The sequence below is a fragment of the Solea solea genome, chromosome 5 (assembly GCF_958295425.1).
Source record: "Solea solea chromosome 5, fSolSol10.1, whole genome shotgun sequence".
Taxonomy (NCBI): Eukaryota; Metazoa; Chordata; class Actinopteri; order Pleuronectiformes; family Soleidae; genus Solea; species Solea solea.
This window is the reverse complement of record NC_081138.1, coordinates 13,765,420-13,788,716: the sequence shown is the minus strand read 5'-3', so window position 1 is coordinate 13,788,716 and position 23,297 is coordinate 13,765,420. Positions and strand designations below refer to the sequence as shown.

General features: G+C 39.7%; 2 protein-coding genes and 1 long non-coding RNA gene across 4 annotated transcripts in view; 2 read left to right on the top strand and 1 right to left on the bottom strand.

Moving 5' to 3' along the window:
- The window catches only part of LOC131459329 (uncharacterized), a 109,410-nt gene that overhangs the window by 59,635 nt on the left and 26,478 nt on the right, over positions 1-23,297 (bottom strand). The gene's annotated exons all lie outside the window — the stretch shown is intronic.
- LOC131459328 (ras association domain-containing protein 7-like) overlaps positions 10,062-23,297 on the top strand; it is a 38,109-nt gene continuing 24,873 nt past the window's right edge. The window contains exon 1 of the mRNA XM_058629030.1: positions 10,062-10,086. The gene's annotated coding sequence lies outside the window, so the exon portion shown is untranslated. The remainder of the gene's footprint in view (positions 10,087-23,297) is intronic.
- Positions 14,503-22,918, top strand: LOC131459323 (up-regulator of cell proliferation-like). Its single transcript, XM_058629022.1, has 4 exons — positions 14,503-14,531; positions 14,757-14,818; positions 15,465-15,536; positions 17,295-22,918. Exons 3-4 carry the CDS (start codon positions 15,500-15,502, stop codon positions 21,962-21,964), a joined length of 4,707 nt encoding a protein of 1,568 aa, XP_058485005.1. The 5' UTR covers positions 14,503-14,531; positions 14,757-14,818; positions 15,465-15,499; the 3' UTR covers positions 21,965-22,918.

Here is a 23,297-nt window from a genome sequence, read left to right as displayed (position 1 = left end):
ATTTCTGTGCTCGTGCCTGTTTTCATAGACTCTGGTGCAGACACTAGCATTATGAACTCTTCTCTTGCCAGGAAACTCGGACTGATAGTGTTCGCGGTCCCACGCCCCCTCGAAGTGAGAGCCGTTGATGGCAGCCCTCTGGGTAATATTACTCACCTCACCCAGTCTGTGACATTGGTTTTTCCAGACTCTCACACTGAAAAGCTAAGCTTTCATGTCTTAGACTCAATGGCTCATCAGGTTATTTTAGGGCTCCCGTGGCTTGTCACCCATAACCCAAATTTTGACTGGGCTAGTGGAAGGGTAACCTGCTGGGGGCCAAAATGCGCCAATACCTGCCTTCCCAAACCCCACAGCTCACTTCCTACTTCCCACTCCACTTATTCTGACCTCACCAACGTACCACCTTGCTATCACAACCTGGCCGAGGTTTTCTGCAAGGCGAAAGCCACCTCCCTGCCACCTCATCGTCCATACGATTGTGCCATAGACTTGCTACCAGGCAGAATACTGAACTGTTGGAGGGGGCAAAGATCTTCACTAAACTAGACCTACGTAATGCCTACCATCTTGTCAGGATCAAAGAGGGGGACGAGTGGAAGACCGCTTTCAACACTCCCACCGGACACTATGAGTATCTGGTTATGCCTTTTGGTTTAACAAATGCACCAGCTGTATTTCAGAACTTGGTTAATGATGTCCTTCGCGATATGCTTAATGTTTTTGTGTTTGTGTACCTAGATGACATCCTGATCTTTTCCCCCGATGAGGAGACTCACACCCGCCATGTCCGCACTGTGCTTCAGCGGTTACTCCATAACCAGCTGTTCGTGAAAGCAGAGAAGTGTGAGTTCCACAAGCCCTCGGTCTCGTTCCTTGGGTTCGTGCTTGCCGAGGGGGAGGTCAGGATGGACCCTGAGAAGGTTTCGGCAGTGGCGGATTGGGCCACTCCCACATCACGTAAAGAGGTTCAGAGGTTTCTGGGGTTTGCAAATTTTTATAGAAAATGTATTCGTAACTACAGCACCATTGCCTCACCCCTGCACGAACTTTCCTATCCACACAGACCATTTTTCTGGAGCCATGAGTGCAAAACTGCATTTAAGAGCCTTAAGAGGAGCTTCACCTCCGCCCCTGTCCTAATCCTCCCGGACCCCAGCCAGCAGTTCGTGGTAGAGGTAGACGCCTCAGACGTTGGTGTTGGAGCGATCCTCTCCCAATTTTGCTCCAAAGATGGTAAACTACACCCTTGTGCCTTCTTGTCCAAGAAACTCACTTCTGCCGAACAAAACTATGATATTGGTGACCGCAAGCTGCTGGCAGTTAAAGTGGCCCTGGAGGAGTGGAGACACTGGCTGGAGGGAGCCTCCCAGCCATTTCAGGTCTGGACCAATCATAAGAATCTGGAGTACCTTAAATCAGCTAAGAGGCTAAATGCAAGGCAAGCTAGGTGGGCAATTTTCTTCAGCCGCTTTAACTTTACCCTCTCATACCGACCAGGTTCCAAAAATCTCAAGCCTGACTCCCTGTCCCGTATATTCACCGGTGACCAAATTAATCCTGAACCTAAGACAATCCTTCCCACGACATGCTTCATATCAGTTCTTTCATGGGAGATAGAGGGTAAGGTTAAGGCGGCAGCCGATGGTGTCACTGTTCCTCCTGATTGCCCTGCGGACAAGCTTTTTGTGGTCCAGGCTCTCAGGGGGGAAGTGATCCATTGGGCCCACACAAACAAGACTGTCTGTCATCCGGGTATCAAGAAAAACCTTGTTTGTAATACAGCAACGTTTTTGGTGGCCTAAGATGGTCTCTGATGTCACTGATTATGTCAATGCCTGCTCTGTTTGTGCAACTAACAAAGCTTCTCATCAGAGACCGTCACGAGAACTCAGGCCCCTGCCAATCCCTCAACGCCCCTGGTCCCATATTTCCCTGGACTTCGTCACAGGACTCCCACCTTCCTATGGTAACACTGTGGTTTTGAGGGTGGTGGACAGATTCTCGAAAATGGTTCACTTTATTCCCCTGCAGAAGCTCCACTCCGCCAAAGAAACGGCGGAGGTCATGTTGAATAACATTTTTAGGATACATGGTTTCCCTTTGGACATTGTTTCAGACAGAGGACCCCAATTTATCTCACATTTCTGGAAGGAGTTCTGCAGTCTTCTTGGGGCCACAGCCAGCCTCTCATCAGGCTTCCACCCACAGACCAACGGCCAATCGGAGCGCCTAAACCAGGAGTTGGAGATGGGCCACCGCATCACCGCCTCCCAGGACCCCGAAACCTGGTCCCAAAAACTGGTTTGGGTGGAGATGGCACACAACTCACTCCCCTGTTCATCCACTGGTCTGTCCCCATTCCACATTGTTCAAGGCTACCAACCATCTCTCGTCCCCTCCGCAGACTCTGAGTCCTCTGTGCCCTCCGCATTGGCCTTGGTGAGACGCTGCAAGAGAACCTGGGAGCGGGCCCGCCAGAACCTCCTTCGGCAGTCCAAATCCTACAAGGCTGCCGCGGATCGCAAGAGGACCCCTGCCCCACACTATCATAGCGGCCAAAGAGTGTGGTTGTCAACCAAGAACCTGCCTCTTCGGTTGGAGTCCAAGAAGCTCGCTCCCAGGTTTGTCGGTCCATTTCCTATCGCCAAGGTGGTCAACCCTGTCTCTGTCCAGCTCAAACCACCAAGGTCAATGCGGGTCCACCCCACCTTCCACGTCAGACACATCAAACCCGTCACGACTAGTCCTCTCGTTTTTGTACCTCTGCCTGATCTCTTTGACCTCCCGTGTACCGAACCTCTGCCTGGCATTAAACTCTGTTACTGACTGATTCGTGTTCTGAGTCCTGCCTTTGAGTCCCTTGTTCTGCTCAGCCATAGTTCATGACAGACTGACCCTAAGAAAGAGAGAGGTGCCCAGTACATATGGCTAGTGGTAATGACATGTGTTTATGTGACTATGCCATCCACATCAGCACATAAGAAACTTGAAAAACCTCTGGAATTACAGGAAGTTGAAACTATATTTATGGAATTTACAGATTTCTTTAATTCAAGAACCGCATGGTTGTGCATATGTGGGTGAATGAGTGCATTAAATCAATTTAGGAGCAGCATATCTAGAGCATATGCATCAGACAAACATCGGCTTTGTTATTACATTTTCAGCCAAATTTGCAAGCAATTTATTGTTGCTTTTTGGCTGATTAAACAATCCCAGAGTAAAAGTAAAGCTTTGTTTAAGATACTGGCAAAGTGCTCTCTGTAGCCACGGAGAGCCCTGTCAGAGAGCCTCTCTGTAGCCCGACGTGTGCCTCCATAAAATGTTATCATCAGTCGAGGCAATTGAGACCAATGGAGACTGCGGTGCTGTCATAGACTCATTCCCGCAGCCCCTAGCGTTCTGGCGGTGAATTGCAATACCATACTGAAAACTGCAACGCACTACCCTGTCAAAGCGTCTGTAGGGTCACGGAGTTACATGGATATATAATGGAACTCTAAGAGTGACATATAAATCCAAATTGACTCTTAATTGCTCCTTTAGGCCTCATGTGGAGGGGGGTTTGAGGGTAGAGGGGTATCAGACTAAAATAATATATAAAATATTAAATATAAAATAAAATGACACCTCAGTTATTACATTATTGGCTCAGTTATTACATTATCAAATTATTTTTTTAATGCAAAGCCAATAACGTAATAACCAGACAATAACGTAATAAGTTATTACATTATTGGCAAAAAGTTATTACGTTATTGGCTCAACACCTTTATTACATTTTTGGCAATTTATTACGTTATTGGTTTTATTACATTTAAATTATTACGTTATTGGCCGTTATTACATTATTGGCCGTTATTACGTTATCGGTTGCCACAAGGCTGGCTTTGTGGCCTTCTGTAGCCAGGTGTTTCAGCAAAGCAATAGTGTCAGTCTGACACTGCTTGTGTGTGGGGCTGCAGATGATGAGATCATCAACATACTGCAGGAGGGCGGAGCCAAGGCTGAGAGTGAGTGAATCCAAACCCAAATCTTTTCAGACTGCTATTGTAAATGGTGGGGCTTTCACATGTTGACATAAATTTCTTCCTCATGACTTCTACCATTGGCCCCTCAGGCTCGGACACCTCAGGCTTCTTACTTTGCCTGTTTTGCCCCATTTTCCTGAGCTGGCAGTGTGCACACCTTTACCACATATACCACACAGACGTCTCCGTGCTGGTTAATCCTCTTGTTCTAGTACAAAGGACAAAACAGAAATCGTCAATCTTGGAATACCCTGGGTACTTGATTTTCCGGATCCCAGAGTATTCCAAGATTGACGATTTTTGGTCGAGAAGTTCTGTCTAGAAGTTTTTTGTTCTTTGTACTAGAACAAGAGGAATTAGAGTCTGAATATACAATTCAGCAGTTTTTGTACTGAACAAGCACGGAGACATCTGTGATGTCTCTAGCTCATTTCAACGCCAGAGGGCATCAGAGTTCATCCTACCTCAGACTTGAGTTTCAACATGTGTCAACAAGTGTGTAAGCCCCTCTGAGTCGAATAAAAACTAACAAATAAAGCTGTATGTGAGACCATCATTGATGTGCGTGCACATGTTTCACCCACACACACAGTATTCATGAATACAGAAAATGTGCATTGCATTGTACACATTGCAGAAAGACAGGATAACATTTTGGAAGTAATTTGGAATGAACACTGCTGATGTTATAATGTCACACACCATATGCTGGGACTCTCATGATAGCTTTCTGCTTGTTGATCCTACACTGTCATGTGACCTTTTTAAATCTGCATAGACAATTACAACTGACACAGAGCACAGACTAAATCTGATTCCGAGCTAAATTAATTTGATGTCTCATTCATTCCTCTCACAAGAGGAAGCAAATGCCATTCCTGTACTGAAAACAGTTCCACAATCACTGTGGGCAAAACACAAATATGATGTTGGACTAATTAAGAATTGTGATCCTGTTACCGTAACTCCTAAATCACATTACAGGCCATGCCAACAGCAGTATCCTCTAAAAAGAGAAGCTATTGGGGGAATAAAACCAGGGTTTAAATCATTACTGGATGCAGGATAATCATAATCACAGGGAAAACTCTCCTGTGCGCACACCTATTTTCCCTGCAAAGAAAATCAGAGATGAAGTTACTGATTTTCGGCGTATTTTTCTTGCGCATAAAGACACTCAATTTTGGTTCACTTTTAACTTTGAGGGTCAAAGTTACATTTTCACACGTTGACATAAACGTGTGAAAGCCCTACAATTTACAACAGCAGTCAGAAAAGAAGTTTGAATTCACTCACTCTCAGCCCTGGCTCCGCCCTCCTGCAGTATGTTAAGATCTCCTCATCTGCAGCCCCACACCCAAACAGTGTCAGACTGACACTATTGCTTTGCTGAAACACCTGGCTACAGAAGGCCACAAAGCCAGCCTTGTAGCAACCGATAACGTAATAACGGCCAATAATGTAATAACGGCCTGTCTAAACTGAAGTTTAGACAGGCTTTAGTCAGACTTATTCCTAATTATGCAGTGCTAGACAAGCCACTGCGAGATCTCACAACTGTGGTTAAAATGAATGCGCATGCCAGATTGACCTGGAATCCTGAAGCTGTGGAATCATTTCTTAATATGAAATTGGCTGTTCAGAATTCTCCCACTCTTGGACTGCCTGATCCAACCAGACCATTTACTCAAACTGTGGATGTTAAAGACAGTTGCATGACATCTGTCCTCCTACAGGACCATGGGGGAAAACTCAGACATGTAGCCTATTTCTCTGCTAAACTTGACCCTGTTGCAGCTGCACGACCTAGAGGTCTCAAAGCATTAGCAGCAGCTGAAAAAGCTGTTTTAGCCTCATGTGACAGTGTAGGTTATGGCAATTTACAATGCTGTGTGTAGGAGATAAAGTCAAGTTAGTTTAGTTCAGGGTTAGGCCAGGTCCGTTTAGAAACTGTACTTCGCTTTGGAATTAAGTGTACTTTCGCCACTACACTGTGTCTCCTCTGCTCCTGGAGCAGAAAACATCATATCTCTCCACAGCTCGCTGGCTCAGATATTCGACTGTGTTGCTTGATTTGCCTAACATTACGGTTAAGAGATGTACTGTGCTTAATCCTGCCACACTTCTCCCCGACCCAGATGATGGAGAGGAACATGACTGTGTTTCTGCCATTTCGCAGGTGTGCACTCCGCGACCAGATTTAAAGGAGGTGCCATTGACTAATCCTGACATGATTCTTTTTGTAGATGGTTCAGCATCTCGTGATCCTGACAACAGACAAAACAGAGCTGTATTCTGTGTTTGTTCTCAGCATGAAGTGCTGAAATATGCTGCCTTGCCTTCACATCTTTCTGCTCAAGCAGCAGAACTAATTGCCTTAACTGAAGCATGTAAATTAGCCGAAGATTGTGCTGTCACTATTTACACTGATTCACGTTATGCCTTTGGTGTTGTACATGACTTTGGTGCTCTTTGGAAAGAAGGAGGAAGGAAAAGACAATTTCTCACTTCATCAGGGTCACCTACTCACACCGGTGGATCTGACCCTGTGTCTCTTGGTAATGTAGGAGCAGATGCTGCTGCCAAGGCTGCAGCTCGACCCCCTGTTGATGTAAACATCTATCTTGTTTCCATTCATGATGACACACACACATTCACTGCTTGAAATGCAATCTTTTGACACTGCTGCAGAAAAGTATTTTTTATCGGTAGCTACTGCTGAGCTGATAGAGTCAGTGGAGAACTCGTAGATCAGTCCCATCTCTCTCATGTAATGCTCTATTCCTAAAGAGCTATCCACCAATGCTTGGTCTAACTCTGCTATGAGCTTCACATCTTTGTTCTTAGAATTTGAATTTGTTGCGCAACGCGAACAATTTTGTTCTTGAGTGTGTATTAAACTTGAGTTTCATCCACTTGAGAAAAACATCCCTTTCTTCTTCGTCACTTGACGATAAGTACTGAATGAACCTTTTCATTCCTTTGACGGACGAAGACAAACTCACAATCAGACAAAGGAAGAGGGAGCAGTTATATACACTGAGGAATTAGGGAGACGATGAACAAGACACAGGTGAAACGGGTTGGGTAATCACAGACGGGAAAAGGAAAATGCACACAGACAAGGGACGAAAAAGACGTCAAAATAAGAGGGAATTTCACAATAAAATTACATGGACAACGGAACATGACAGGAATAGAACGGTATATTTGCCTGAATAATGTTTTCCTCAACAAAACCCTGCAGCTTGTTTCCCCAACTCCACACTGACACAGTCTGTTTCTCCCCAAGCTCTTCGGCTCATCAGGCAATCATCAGTCTCAGGTGTGTTGGAGTGTCGTGTGTTGAGGGGTGGAGTTCCCAACTCCACCAGCAGATAGAGCCAAAGCTGTTTGTGGTTGGAGCCATCTCAGGGGAACGTAGCGCCGAAGTGAACCGAAGTGAACTTTTAGTTTCATACTTGTTCTACGTTTTTGCTGACATATATTTAAGGTCAAATGGTTGAGCCTGAGTTTGCAAGTAACTGTATCTAATTAATGTACAGCAAGCAATTTATCTTTGTGTGATTTATTTTGATTCAAGCGTTGCTGGAAAAAGGCATTTGATTTTTGTGTAAACATAGGTGTGAAAAAGTAAGAAACATGTATTTTTCCTCTAGGTTTTAAAACGCAGAGGAGTCAAGGAAATTAGCTTCAATATTTTAGTGATTTTTTATTTATGTTTTTTTTTTCTCACTCTCCAAACGTTACTCTATATACTAATATATACTCTACATATTTACATTTTTTCACTGTCATTTCGACATCTTCTTTTGACTTTTATTCTACCCCTGGAATTTTGTAAATCACATAAAAAGATATATAAAATAAATGTTATTCAATTGTTCCAGTGCTAATTAATTCTTGTCACAATATGAATTACAATGTATAATGATTTGCTACACTCAGTAAAGTGAAAAGGTCTTGTTCTAAAAATAAAATCCAGAAATTCTTTTATGTTACATATTCTGTCAGTGTTTATGATGGATTAGTGGCATGAGAAAATACCAAAACTTTTACAGGCAAAATGTGTCTCCAGGGTCAAACAATTAGCCAAGTCAAACACCATTGTTCCCAACAATGCAGTGAGTTTGGCACTGAATTTTACATTGTACATTGATCAGTATGAAATGTATGTCAAAGACTGGATATTTCAGCACATCCAGGAAAAAATGGCAGAGGACAAGACTTTGTGCAAACTGAAGAACAATATTTTGCATATCATCCTTAACAAAATAACATGTTCAATAGAATGGGCCTCAAAAGACCAGGGTGATGTTATGCTGCCAGATGACAAGGAAAACATTACCAAGTTCATCAGGAACATGCGCACATTTTTGATCAAAGATATTTCAATTTCAGAGGAGTCTGTGAAAACCACCTTGTTTCAAATCCAAAGCAAATGTCATCAGTTTATCAACTGCCTCAAGACCTCAATCAATGAGTTGAAAGATGAACTTGAGGAGGAAATCTCAAACTCTGACAACATCACTGAGACTCTGAACCAGCTTCCAATCAAACCACAGGATGAGCTTTTCATGCGGGTGTTTGGTTGTGGAAAGCAGTGTCCATTTTGTTTTGCTCCATGTGAAGCTGGAGGCACAGAACACAAAGAGCATCACACAGCCATACATCGACCTCAAGGTCTTGGCAGTTTCTACAGACAAACATCAAGAAAACTGGTCACAGAACTGTGTACAACTGATGTCTACAGTGAAAGTTATTTCAGAAATTCAAAAACTGGAAATAAGTGTCATCCTTACAAGGACTACAAAAAGTACTATACAGACTGGACCATCCCTCCAGACCCCACCATAGAGGCATCTGACTACTGGAAGTATGTCCTGGTGCAATACAATATGAGATTTGCTCAAGAATGTAAAGCTGAACCAGCTGATGTTCCTGAGGCCTGGAGAACAATCACTAAGCAACAAGCACTCAAGGGTTTACGAGACGCCTTCAACATAAAGTAAACAACAAACCCAGAAACAAATCAACAAAACATCCAACAGTGTACATTTGCAAAGGGAAGACTCAAATAATACAAGGACCTAACACACCAGAATAGTTGACAGAATAATGGAAAAGAAAGGTGGATCAATAAATCAAAATGCTAATGATCAACTTGGCTAGAATATGGGAAAATAACAAAAGCTGAAACTTTGTCTTTGAAAGATAGAAGTCAGGTATAATCCACAGCAATGAAAAACAAAATGCCTTCACTAATCTGTATGTGAAACATTTTTGCTACAACACAATGATAGGTTGTTTGTTTGTTTTTTTAAGTTAATGTTGTTTATGTAATTTACTTTGTGGCTCAGTTAAAAAGGAACTAAAACAGCTACTGAGAGTAAAATCCACCCAGAATACATTGAAAGTGACAAAATGGGTTGAAAAAAAGAGTCCTCATAGACAGGTTTGTAACCGTTATAAAGTTGACAATAAATAATGCACTTCAGGTACATTTGAACAAATGTGTTTTTCAATGACTAGTGTTATAAGATACTGTTATTTTTGGTTGTTATAAAGCCTGTATTTCTGTAACTTAAAGTATTTATTATAATGTGTTATCAAACCAGAATGCAGCCTGGTGCACAAGACAACAATTATTGAGTTAATGATTTCTTTGTTTTGTTTTGTGACTATTGCGCTCAATTATTGCTTTTGTTAAAATCTTTTTGGAGACTGATCAATAAAAGTGGAAATGTTATTTATAATTTGAATGGCTGTCGTCTTCATCAGTTTGTTTCTGCTGTGTTGATCAGAAATGAATCATTATTAAGTGCAGAGCAAGATGATGATCAATGAGTCTGAAAGGAGTTTAAGTTAACAGGTGAGTGTGTTCAAATTCCTCGCTAACAAAAACAGGCTGTCTTTAATAGGGAAAAAGGCTTCTAAGGAACTTAACAATTGCCATTACATGTTTTTTATTGCTCTCCTGATCCTGCAGCAGGTGTGCTCACAGTCTCACCACAAAAACCACAACAGCTAATCAGCAGTAGAAGCAGAGGACAAAATGTAGCCATCAAAGAAGGTACACAGAAAATTCATGGTTTATTTCAATATGGTTACTCCCACTGTTGGCCTAAAGTTCATACAGAAAATTAGCTTTAAAAGACCTACAGTACAAGTAAAGATTTACAAAAATATGTTATGACCTTCAGCTGAAATTGTTAATTTTATTATCCAAGAATATTTATAGTATAGAATGATCTGGCTTCATCCAGTATCAGTATATGATCTGATATGTTAGGGACATCATTCTATGGCCTGTTTGTATTACTCAAAATCATGTTTTGATGGGACAATCACATGTGGGAGTGTAAGGAGTACTCATCAATGCAGTAACATGGCTGAGTCCCTGCACATAAACACAATAAAATGTTGCACAGTCCATATCTCTGTCAAAAACGATTAGATATTTTCAAATAATGTTTCCCTGCTGCAATAACATTTGTAGTAGCATGTTCAAAATTAATCTAAAACTAACTAAATCAAATGACTATTATTGCACCCTGGGCAGGTAGTGTCCATGCTGGGTTATTGAGGTTCTGATGGTCTATTTAGTCCAGTTAAGCATAAAAACAAATCTCTTCTGCTCTGTTAAAAAACAAACAAACGTATCCTCGCCACCCAGGCACACACGAGTTTCCTCATCTTCCTGCCTTTACACTTGTGCATGTCCACTAGTGCCCACAGTGTATTTAACCCAGACATTATGTTGTGGTAAAATTGTCATGTGTCTGTTGAAGAAATAAAGTTGGAGTGTGGTTTAATCTTTGCAAAGACAGAGTCAAGATGATACAACTGCTCCGAGGCAAGTTGAAGATGGCTCTGAGGAAAACAAGAGGAAATCTGCGTAAAGTAGGTGTAGTAAGTAACCATGAATATAAACTTCAAAAAGCAATACAAAACAATACCAAACATTTCATAACCAATATATGGATATGTATATATGAAGGTGATTATACTAATAAAAAGGTTATGATACCTGTTAAAGCAAGCAAAACATGAAATCAATTACATTTTCGTCTTTGTTTTTTTTTTGCTAAAATATCACAGTGGTTTTGTATGCTAATCTATACTCAAGAAAAAACATCAAATCAATCATCAGAGTAATTAATTGAAAAATCAAAAATACCAGCCGGTTAGAGATGTTTCATCAAAAAGTTACACTCATAGAAAATAAAAACTTACGGTCACAGTTAGAGTCATAGTCATAACGATACTCACTGATACGGGTTGGTCAGTGGGTAAATATTCATTTGACAGTCCGTCAAGAGGAAAGCAAGCTGAATAGAGAATCACTTGGATCCTCAGGCGGTTCAATCAGTGAGTTTGTCATATCTGGCATAAAAAAAACACATCATCTCTTGGAAGGTCTCCCTTTAACCAAGAGAGACGTATAACTAGGATTGTGGACAAGTACTTTAAGTGTGGCACATAGATCCGGTACCAATCCCGCTATGCACAACCTATAGACACCTTCATCTGAAAAACGCACATCAGTCACTCTCAGTGTAACTGTCTAGTCCAATCTGTCATACTTTGGGTAAACTCTTTTTAGCAACCATCTGTCAATCATTGATGATTTTCGAAATAATCTTGGCTCAGCTTGAACAATGTCTGCCGTGCTAGTACAGGGGTCAATGGGTCAATGCAAATGAATGAGTACCACTGAATTTTTCACCTAATGTGAAGTCGGTAAGGGCTCATGTAAGTGAGGACAAGAGGGAGAGAAAACCCTTTTGAAAACCAGTGTTCATTTAACATAGACACCAACCCTCCTTTTGACACATGATCCAATCCATGTGTCAATTGAGCAAAATATGGAATGAAATGTTTAGGGAGACAAGGTTTGTTATCTGGCCACACACCATCACTGTGAAAAGAAGCACCGTTAGACTTCCACAAGGACTTTTCTGCAGCAGTGGCAAAAGATTGCATTTCAGGCAGTGAATGTGTGTGTGTGTCATCAGGAATGGACACAAGATGGATGTTTACATCAACAGGGAGTCGAGCTGCGGCCTTGGCAGCAGCATCTGCCCCTGCGTTACCAAGAGACACAGGGTCAGATCCACCTGTGTGAGCAGAGCAATGGCAAACAGCGATATGTGACGGCAACAAAATGGCAGTCAACAGGTCAGAGACAAGTTCATGGTTACGAATAGGTGACCCTGATGAAGTGACAAATTGTGTTTCCTTCCAAAGAGCACCAAAGTCATGTACAACACCAAAGGCATAACGTGAATCAGTGTAAATAGTGACAGCACAATCTTTGGCTAATTTACTTGCTTCAGTTAAGGCAATTAGTTCTGCTGCTTGAGCGGAAAGATGTGAAGGCAAGGCAGCATATTTCGGCACTTCATGCTGAGAACAAACAGAGAATCCAACTCTGTTTTGTCCATTGTCAGCTATGGTGCTTCATCCTTATGGTATTTTGACCAAAGTATGTCACAGACATGTTCATTAGGCAACCAGGGAACTATTTTAATTGGGGAAATAGGGTATAAAATGTCCACTTTAATTTGACCTTCAATGAAATCTTTCATGTCTGAGACTTCTTAAGAAGATCATAAATTCATCAATTAAATGTTTTACTATGTCATCTAGGCCCGGTTGGAACAAGGGCCTTTCTGCATGGAGTTTGCATGTTCTCCCCGTGTGTGTGTGGGTTCTCTCCGGGTTCTCCGGCTTCCTCCCACAGTCCAAAAACATGCAATGTGGGGATAGGTAAATTGAACACTCTAAATTGACCATAGGAATGAGTGTGAGAGTGAATGGTTGTTTGTCTCTATCTGTGTGTGGCCCTGCGATGGACTGGCGAACTGTCCAGGGTGTACCCCGCCTATCGCCCGATGTAGCTGAGATTGGCACAGCGCAACCCTCTGGTGGAGGATAAAGCGGTAGATGATGACTGACTGACTATGTCATCTAGCATTTGACTCATTTAGCTGTGGATAAGAACAATTGTTTGAAACCAGAAATGTTTGAGTTTTGTTGAATGCATCAAAACAAGCATGTGTGGTCTAAGGCTAAGTACTAAACTCTCAGATTTTAAGGGTACAAACCCAATCAAGTCAGTTTAAATCAACAACAAATTCAGGCTATCAGTGAAAGATAAAGTTTGCAATTTAATCTGGTTGATTAGTTGTTACTTTGGTGAGTTTAGCCACTCCCTGAAGTGAAATTCCTTATGAATATGCAATTTAAAGTAAACAAACAGTAATTTAATGTGATTTTGTGTGTGTGTTTATTCAAATATGAACTCATTCCTACTACAAAAACACTGATAAAATATAACAAAAACGATGGTGAAATCAAAATCATCAAATCAATAGAACCACTTCAAAAAAACTCTCATAAAAACATCTAAAAGATTATTCTTACATGGTTACTGTAGCCTGTAGGCTGTATAAGCTCTTCTTGGCTTCTTAAATGTGAATATTTTCTTTGCTTGTTTATGACATAAATCTGATTGTCTGACATTTAAGAAAATAATCTTGTAAATTGCAGGTCTACTTTGGAACACTATTTTTACTTTTACCTACCCTCCAAAAAGATCATTATTTGTGTCTCTCTAATCAGAGCGTGCTGGCAAGGCATTCTAGAAGTACAAAAGTACAAAACATGTCAATTTATCTGAAGACTGATTCCTATTCCCGCCAGCTTTAAGGAAGTAACCAAGAAATATGTCAACGATGAAAAATATGCTGTTTACGGGAAATGATGTTAGCAGTGACACACGCAGGTGTTTTTCACTGGCTGGACAACATTCTTTTTAGCAGAAGAGATGTCGGTTTGATTTTTGTCAACACTGCCTCCCAGGGAATTTGACGAGACCATGTGCTGAGGCCCGATGTCTTAGCCAGGCGCTGTAAATGTTCGCCAAATAAATCTCTGCAAATCTGGACAGGAGCCACTTTCACATGTGCCACCCAGCTATTACCGAGCCAGAGTCCAAGAAAATCTACCCAGTTACAGTATCAAATGCCCACACAGCCACTGGAACAGATTTAATACATTTTCAAGGTTATTTTGCAGGCAATTTCTTCAAAGGTGAAATTCAGATAAAACAAATAAATAAATTACCCACTGACTACAGTGGTTTTTTGGTCAAGCGTGCATATCCTAAAGATATCAGTGAGCTCACAGTGCACTTGTGACAATACCTTATTTTAAGACCAACATGCTAACTGATGCTCTGATGGGTACAACTGCCTTTACTTTTAACAGAACACGGGTGCAAGATAGAAAATGTCAAATATGTTTTTTTTGAAACCGGTAAAGACACCGAATACCACACAGGAAGCTTTACGTTGTTTTTCTGAGGGGAAAAACATGTGAAGTCAACCAACCAGTTATTCCAGTGCATCAAAACTTTTTTCCATGTGTGTGCAGTATAACTACCAGCACTGACACGAATAGCTTCAGAGACGACTCCAACATGCGTGTCAGGTAAGACTTAGGGAATTTTTAGTTTCATACTTGTTCTAAGTTATGCTGACATATTTAAGATCAAATGGTTGAGCCTGAGTTTGCAAGTAACTGTATCTAATTAATATACAGCAAGCAATTTATCTTTGTGTGATTTATTTTGATGTAAGCATTGCTGGAAAAAGGCATTTGATTTTTGTGTAAACATAGGTGTGAAAAAGTAAGAAATATGTATTTTTCCTCAAGGTTCTAAAGCGCACAGGAGTCAAGGGAAATGTCAGACCAGATCCACACTGAAGACCTTAAAGGTACAACGCAGTTTTGCATATTATATGTTTATAGAAACAAGTGTAAAATGGTTACAGCTATTATCGGTGACCTTCAAAAACCATGTGACAAAAACACATTATTAAATCCTAAGAGGAGATTGAAGTCCTGCTCCTTACATTAAATTCGCTTCAATATTTTAGTGATTTTTTATTTTTGTTTTATTTTTTTCTCACTCTCCAAACACTCTTAATTTTTTTTTACTGTCATGTTTGATATCTTCTTTTGACTTTTATTCTACCCCTGGAATTTTGTAAATCACACAAAAAGATATAGAAAATAAATGTCATTCAATTGTTCCAGTGCTAATTAATTCGTCACAATATGAATTACAATATATAATTATTTGCTACACTCAGTAAAGTGAAAATATCTTGTTCTAAAATTATCATAAAAATGATCCAGACATTCTTTCATGTTACATATTCTGTCAATGATATTCTGTCAATGTTTATGATGGATTAGTGGCATGAGAAAATACCACCAGGCAAACGAAGGCTTTTACAGTGTATCCCCAGGGTCAAGTAATTAGCCAAGTCAAACAGCATTGTTCCCAACAATGCAGTGAGTTTGGCACTGAATTTTGGTAAATTTACAAAACTTAAAAGGTGCATCTTTGTCCACCAGGTTTGATGCAGAGGAATTAAAGGACAAGTTGAACCATGTCTGCAATGTCCACAGAAAGGGAAGAGCTAACAGGTAGACTCTCACTTCTTTAATTCAACGTTCATTTGTAATTTCTAATTAAGTCTGTGTAAGGTGTTATTATTGCACTAGATTTGTAATTAGCTCAGGTTCTAGCCTCCCAATTGCTACCTTCCTCTTGAGTTTAGGCAAAGGATGCACCAATGCAGATAAGACAGTATTAGATATCAGTCTGACATATAGGACTCACGAAACAATACAAACACACCCAGTACCAAGGTAGCGCAGTGGTAGAGCGAGTTGTCTTTCAACTTGAAGGTTGTGGTTGTGGCTCTGCTCGTCTACATGAATCCTTAACCCCACGTCACTGATGGCTATGCCTGCAGCGTTTGAATGAAAAAGACGTAGACGCACTGTATGAAAGTGGGTGTGAATGGGTAAATGGCAAAACTGTAGTATAAAGCAGCTTTGAGTGATCTGACCATTTACCACAGTGTTCCCCCGATCTCATTTCGCAGCAGTACATCTAAAACACGATTCCCACGATTAATATCAAGTATTGTTTTGCTAACATGTATTGAGGGGGGCACTTGTTTTATTTCAGTTTTTATTACCACACACTTGAAAACCAGACCAGAATATCAACATGTTTGATAAAATAAAACTCACTGCCACTCACCCTGCTACAACTAATTCTAATACTAATACTACTAATGTAGTCTAGCCATCTGTCTTTTATAAAGGAAATACTCCTCATGGCTCAGGTTTGGTAAAAACAAAACAAAACAATACAATGAAGAAAATTGTGCATCTAATATATCACTAATTTCTTGTTCAGTGTTCACTAGTTTTAATTACAGTTGTTCATTTTAAATGACTTAGTTTTGTTATTAACAAATCCTAAATATGTGTTGTTTGTAAGAACAGTACTGTAATTCAAACTACTATAATCACATTTTATTGTACTGAACGACTACTTGTGTCAGAAAGTATCAAAATTTTAGCACTTGTGCTCAAACTACAAACAAAACAACAAAACAAATAAAAAAAAAGTGATATTGATTATTATCCAGTTTAGGGTACGATTGTAATTGGCTGTCATGTACATATGGGTCAATATGTATTGTGGGGGTTTCATTTCAGACTCCCCATAATTGACACAGAACAGCCTTAAAATTTCTAAAACTATTGTTAACTTAACCTCAGTTTTAAAAGAAGGTAAAACTCCAGATAAAAGTGCTTGTTTTGAGAGGAAAGGAAAATAATAATAATCACCTGTCTGAGACTTAGGTGTGTATGTAAGAATAATAGAGGCCACATGTAGAAAAAAAAAATTTAAAGATAAAATTGAAAGAAAAAAATAAAACAGCATGGATTCTGACTTTAATTTCAGAATTTTGACTTTTTTTTCCAGAATTCATGCTGGGGTTTTTTTTCTTTTTCAATTTCTTTGAATTGTGGCCCTAATACTCTTCCGTAGGTACGTCCAACAGTTATTACTTAGTTGTTGTTTTTAACTTAAAGCTGCAGTGTGTAACTTTTTAAAAACAGTTTCACTCAACCTCATTTTACTTTAGTGTAAGTTGTGTGAGCTTTAGTAATCAGGTGACCAAAAGTTGTTTCATCAGTTCCTTTCATTTTGTTAATTAGATCATGCATTTCATCACAACATAGATGTATAGAGATGGGGGAAAATGAAAGGTTTCAGACATAATTTAATTTAATTTAAAATATTATAATTGTAATATGTTTTTTTGTTTTTGATGTTGATGTCTGAAATTCTAAAACTGATGTTCCTTTTCTCTTTAACAGGCGTGCAAAATTTTCTCAGGACACTTGGGCTGGAGGAATATTTTCCCAACAAGCTCACTCTTCGTTCTCTCTTTGAGATCAACAAAAACAGTATAGATGAAAAAGCTGTTTTATCATTGGAGGAAATACCATGGTGTTTTCTCCGAAAACTGTTCAAAATCAATGCTGAATGCAGGAGCTGCACACAATTATCAATCAGGCATGAGGAAAACAATGATCTCTCTGATCTCGACCTTTACACAGCAGAGGACTCTGCAGACAGTAAGGTTAACCCTCTTGATGTTATCGTAGCGCTCTTCCTTTGTGCCGACAGCCTCTTGCAGCAGGAAATGGCCCTAAAAATGTCACTGTGCCAGTTTTCGCTCCCACTGCTGTTGCCCCATGGCAATAAGAGTAAGTGTGCCCTGATGCATTGGGCTTTAAGAGATATTGTCAAAGAATGGTGTCCACATGATTTGTCTGAATCAAAGGGTTTTGTTGAGGAAAACATTATTCAGGCAAATATACCGTTCTATTCCTTTGTGAGACTGAAGAACTGTAGTTTACCAAAGTCACAGTTCTTGAATCATCTTCTCAGCAGTGGACAACAAAGTTGTAGTATCTTCACACACAGAGATGTGGAAGGTGGGGCAGTTAAAAGACAAATTGCAAATGGATTGGTTGAGGTTTGCTGGTACTTACCCTCGGGGGGAAAAACCCTTGACATATTTCCAGAGCCGATTGTCTTTGCAAATTTGAGAGGAGACATTCGTGAGTCACTCACACAATTCAACTTTCTTTTTCAAGTATCAGCTGCAACCTTTGTGTTCCTGGACAGAGTTGATGAAGAAGAACACAGAATTCTGACATCTCTTCAAGATGTGAAATCCAAACTCTTCTTAGTTGTTAATCGTAAGGGAGAGAACGCAAGACAGGACATGATTTCAGTGAAGACATTGGTGGGTGAATTAAATCTATCCAACAACAGAGTGAAGATCAAAGACTCAAGGCAAAATGTTACAGAGTTCTCAAATAGGCTTTGTGAAGCAATCAAGACATCCTTGTTAGATGTAAAATCAACAATAAGCATTGTAAACATGTTTGACAAAGCCATTGAACTTGGTTTGTCTGTGGACGAAAGCAAAACTGATAAACAGAGGAAAGCAGCTGAGGAGATCATGGATGACATTGGGGTACGAAGTATACCACACTACAAGAAACAACTACTTCCACTGCAAGGGGAGAACTGGAAAAGACTATCACAGTTAGAAAAAGAGGAGTGCAGATTGAAGAAACCTGGTGATTCAAACCTTGAAGAGTATAAATTACAACTGCATGCAGAAAAAGAGCAAATCAGAAAAGAGCAAAGAAAATGTAAAGTATCCAAAGGAATAAAAAGGTTCATTCAGTATTTATCGTCAAGTGACAAAGAAGAAAGGGATGTTTTTCTCAAGTGGATGAAACTCAAGTTTAATACACACTCAAGAACAAAACTATCGGAGTTGCGCAACCAATTCAAAGAGCAATGCAAGAACAAAGATGTGAAGCTCATAGCAGAGTTAGACCAAGCATTGGTGGATAGCTCTTTAGGAAAAGAGCATTACATGAGAGAGATGGGACTGATCTATGAGTTCTCCACTGATTCTATCAGCTCACCAATAGCTGCTGATAAAATAGCTCACCTCCCTGCTTTGACTGCTGAAATGTTGCTGGATGGATATCCTTTGGAGCTCCTGGATGGAGATGCTTCCAACATTCCAGAGAGATGGGTGAAAGATGTGCTGATGGAGCTTCACAAGAAGGTGGGACAGAAGAGCAGACTGTTGGTATTGACTGTGTTGGGTGTCCAGAGTAGTGGGAAGTCCACACTCCTCAACACCATGTTTGGTGTGCAGTTTCCTGTCAGCAGTGGCAGATGCACAAGAGGAGCTTTCATGCTCTTCCTCAAAGTTGGGGAAGATTTGAAAAGTGAGTTAAACTGTGATTTCATTGTCGTCATTGACACAGAGGGTCTTAAGGCTCCTGATTTGGCACAACTAGAGGACAGTTATGAGCATGACAACCAGCTGGCAACCTTTGTCATTGGCTTGAGTGATGTCACCATTATCAACATTGCAATGGAAAATGCAAATGAAATGAAAGATGTCTTGCAAATCACCGTGCATGCCTTCTTGAGAATGAAAGAGATTGGAAAAAAGCCAGTTTGTCATTTTGTTCACCAAAATGTTTCTTCAGTTTCAGCTCATGCCAAGACCATGACTGAAAGAAAACATCTCTTGGATCAGCTCAATGAAATGACTCAAATTGCAGCTGAGATGGAAAGGAAGCCAGCCATTAAAGAATTCACAGATGTGCTGGACTATGACATGGAAAAGAATAACTGGAACATCCCAGGACACTGGCATGGAACCCCACCAATGGCACCAGTAAACACAGGTTACAGTGAGGCTGTAGCACATTTCAAGAAAAATCTTTTACAAACTGTGATGAGTGAAAGAAGCAATGAACCGTCACAGATCCCAGAGTTTCTAGTATGGATGACAAGTCTCTGGAAAGCTGTAAAATATGAGAACTTCATCTTTAGCTTCAGGAACACTCTTGTGGCTCATGCCTATGACAGCTTGTGGAAAGAGTTCAATCAGTGGGAATGGGAGTTCAGAAAAGAGATTCTGACCTGGCAAACAGCAGCTGAGTTAGAAATCCTAAATGCTGACAATGAATCTGAGTTAGAAACTTGGAACAGATTAGTTGGGAAAAAGAAATTAGAGGTAACTCAGAAAATAGTGGATCAAGAAACCATAATGAAGGAGAAACTCTGTGACTACTACAAAAGGAGAGGCAAACGAGTAAATCTGATAGAGAAATACAAAGCTGAGTTTTCCACCAGCATCAGGAGCCTTGCAAATGAAATCAAACATTCTGTTTATGCTAAACTGGACTGTGCCCTCGAACTTAAAATCTCCTCAAAACAGACTCAGGATATTCAGAGACAATACAGAAATGTGATTGAAAAACGGGTCATGAAGCTGCTGGGTGACTGTAATGAGTCCACTCTGACTGATGAAGAGCTGACACAAGAGTTTGAAAAAATGTGGGCTGAAGCCACTGTAAATGTGGGAGGTGTGAAAGAGCAAGATATTGCAGCATGTGTCCTGAAGCAGTTAAGAAAAAGTTTCTCAAATAGAAACGTCAATGAGGAATTGCAGAACATTCGAGACCTAAACGAATTTGGGAGGTGTGCATTCAAAACTACGAGTGATCATGTAGACTCCTTTTTAGGGAAGGTCCAACATACGTGGAGACAGGAGTTGCAAAACTTTGCAAACAGTGTCATTAAGTCTTGTACACAGTTTGTTCTTGATAAAGTTAAGACAAATGGAGATTACCAAGAGTCCTTCACCAAGGAGCTTCTCGAAACAATTGACAAAGCCCTTGAAAAAGACGACCATAACAAAACAAATACACAGTTTGAGATTGACCTGAAAATCCACATGTGCGGCATTGCCTCACGAGAATTTCTCAAAATGCACAGAAGATTCTTGACAGAAAACAATCCTCACTCTCAGCTTGAGAAGTACAAAAGTCAGTATCGATCCGACTTTCTTGACTTATACAGAAAGAAAGACCACTGCCAACGCAAAGCAATTGACTTTGTCCAGTTTTGTATCAAGCCTGCTGTGAAAGAGTACATCTGTAGATCTTTGGGCGTAGACATTGTAGATGAAATTTTGACAAGTTCCCATTCAGCAAAGTTCTCTTCTCGCTCTGTCTTCCAGTACAACATTCAGAAAGAGCTGCTGCAAAAGGACGACTTTAACAGCTTCCTCAAGTACATTGATCATTATGAAATGTATGTCAAAGACTGGATATTTCAGCACATCCAGGAAAAAATGGCAGAGGACAAGACTTTGTGCAAACTGAAGAACAATATTCTGCACATCATCCTTAACAAAATAACACGTTCAATAGAATGGGCCTCAAAAGGCCAGGGTGATGTTATGCTGCCAGATGACAAGGAAAACATTAACAAGCTCATCAGGAACATGCGCACATTTTTGATCAAAGATATTTCGATTTCAGAGGAGTCTGTAAAAACCACCTTGTTTCAAATCCAAAGCACATGTCATCAGTTTATCAACTGCCTCACGACCTCAATCAATGAGTTGAAAGATGAACTTGAGGAGGAAATCTCAAACTCTGACAACATCACTGAGACTCTGAACCAGCTTCCAATCAAACCACAGGATGAGCTTTTCAAGCGGGTGTTTGGTTGTGGAAAGCAGTGTCCATTTTGTTCTGCTCCATGTGAAGCTGGAGGCACAGAACACAAAGAGCATCACACAGCCATACATCGACCTCAAGCTTTGAGTGAGTATAGAAATGATGGTGATGAGAAACTAGTTGTCGCACTCTGTACAACTGATGTGTGCAGTGAACGTGAATTCCAAAACAAAGACACCGGAGGGAAGTGGCATCCTTACAAGGACTACACCAAGTACTATCCAGACTGGATCATTCCTCCAGACCCCACCATAGAAGCATCAAATTACTGGAAGTATGTCCTGGTAAAATACAACAACAGTTTTGCTGAAGAATATGACGCTGACCCAGCTGATGTTCCTGAGGCCTGGAGAACAATCACAAGGCAACAAGCATTAAAAGGTTTAAACGATGCTTTCAATGTTAATTAAGTACAGTACAGTCCTGTAAGAACACAACATTTCAAGCTGCTACAAAACCATGTAGGTACTAATGTAAAGTGAAGATCAAAAAGCAGTGAAATTCAATCCCTCAAATTAAAAAAGAAAGGACACAGTTCTTCAACTGTAACTGTACATCCACATGTACACAACATTAGTGTACTGAATTGTATTATATATACTGTACATGTTAATGATATGAAGTTATCTAGAATTTTAAGTGATCTTTTACATTTTTATTTTAATCTTGAGTCAAGTGCCATGTTATGTGTAATTGAACATGTTTAATGTGTGCTACAGTAAATATGATACATTTATAAGCATTAGTTAAAATGTGTTGATGCGAATGACTTTGCTGTTTTTGACTTATTCTTGGAGACAGATGTTGCAAGTTGAAAACCTGGAATAATTTTGAATATTCTTTTTTATGTGTGTGTGTTTTATGATTTGAAGAAGTTTTTCATGCATTAAAGGTAGTACAGATAATAATAATAGTGCTGTTGTTGTTGTGAACATGTTGTACACATGCCATGTTTAACATAATATCTATTTAAATTTAACAAGAAATATTGATGTAATCGACTTTTTTTTCTTGTATTTAAATATAGGGAACACAGTCTGACAGATGTGACTGTGGCATCAGATGGCATATAATGAGTTAAACAACACACTGTTAAAAGCCGGACAATATTTAATATTTGCATACATCTTTTTTCATAACTTGAAAGATTGAAATTTTCAATTTTGAAATTAAAAATTGATGATGATAATGATGACGATGATGATGATGACGATGATATTGAAGATGATGTGCAAGAAAAGGTTTGTTAAAAATTGTTTTGCAGTAAATTAATTAAAACACAACTGGGCTGTGAATGTATTTCTTAGCTTGTGAAAAGGCTGATCACTTTGTGAAATGTATACAAAGTTGATTTAATATTAATAAACATAGTTTTTTAAATTTAAGCTACTAACATTCTGTTTTTCAGAACTTACTTTTAAGTTACTACAGTTTTTATTTTAAATTGTATAATCTACTCCAGTTATCCTACTTACAAATATGTAAACATATGATTATCATGTGACCAATAATGAAAAAAAAATTTTTCATAGATCTAAGTCATATATGTGTTTTCATTCTTAATATTTAGAAGTAATTACTACATTCATGTACAGTAAATGTCTCAATTTTAGGGAACTGATCGGCAGTTGCAAACACTTGGCTTAATGCCCACAAAGTCTCTGTACTATGGAGACAGTGAATAGGTTTTCATTTTATATTAAGTTTGGATTTGTTTCTTTTTCTGTGTGATTGTGAACAACA

Excerpts from the sequence above, each read along its gene's own strand:
- LOC131459323 (XM_058629022.1), top strand. The coding sequence starts at position 15,500 with ATGTCTGCAATGTCCACAGAAAGGGAAGAGCTAACAG. Across the intron at positions 15,537-17,294 it reads AGAAAGGGAAGAGCTAACAG|GCGTGCAAAATTTTCTCAGG; the intron begins GTAGACTCTCAC and ends TCTCTTTAACAG.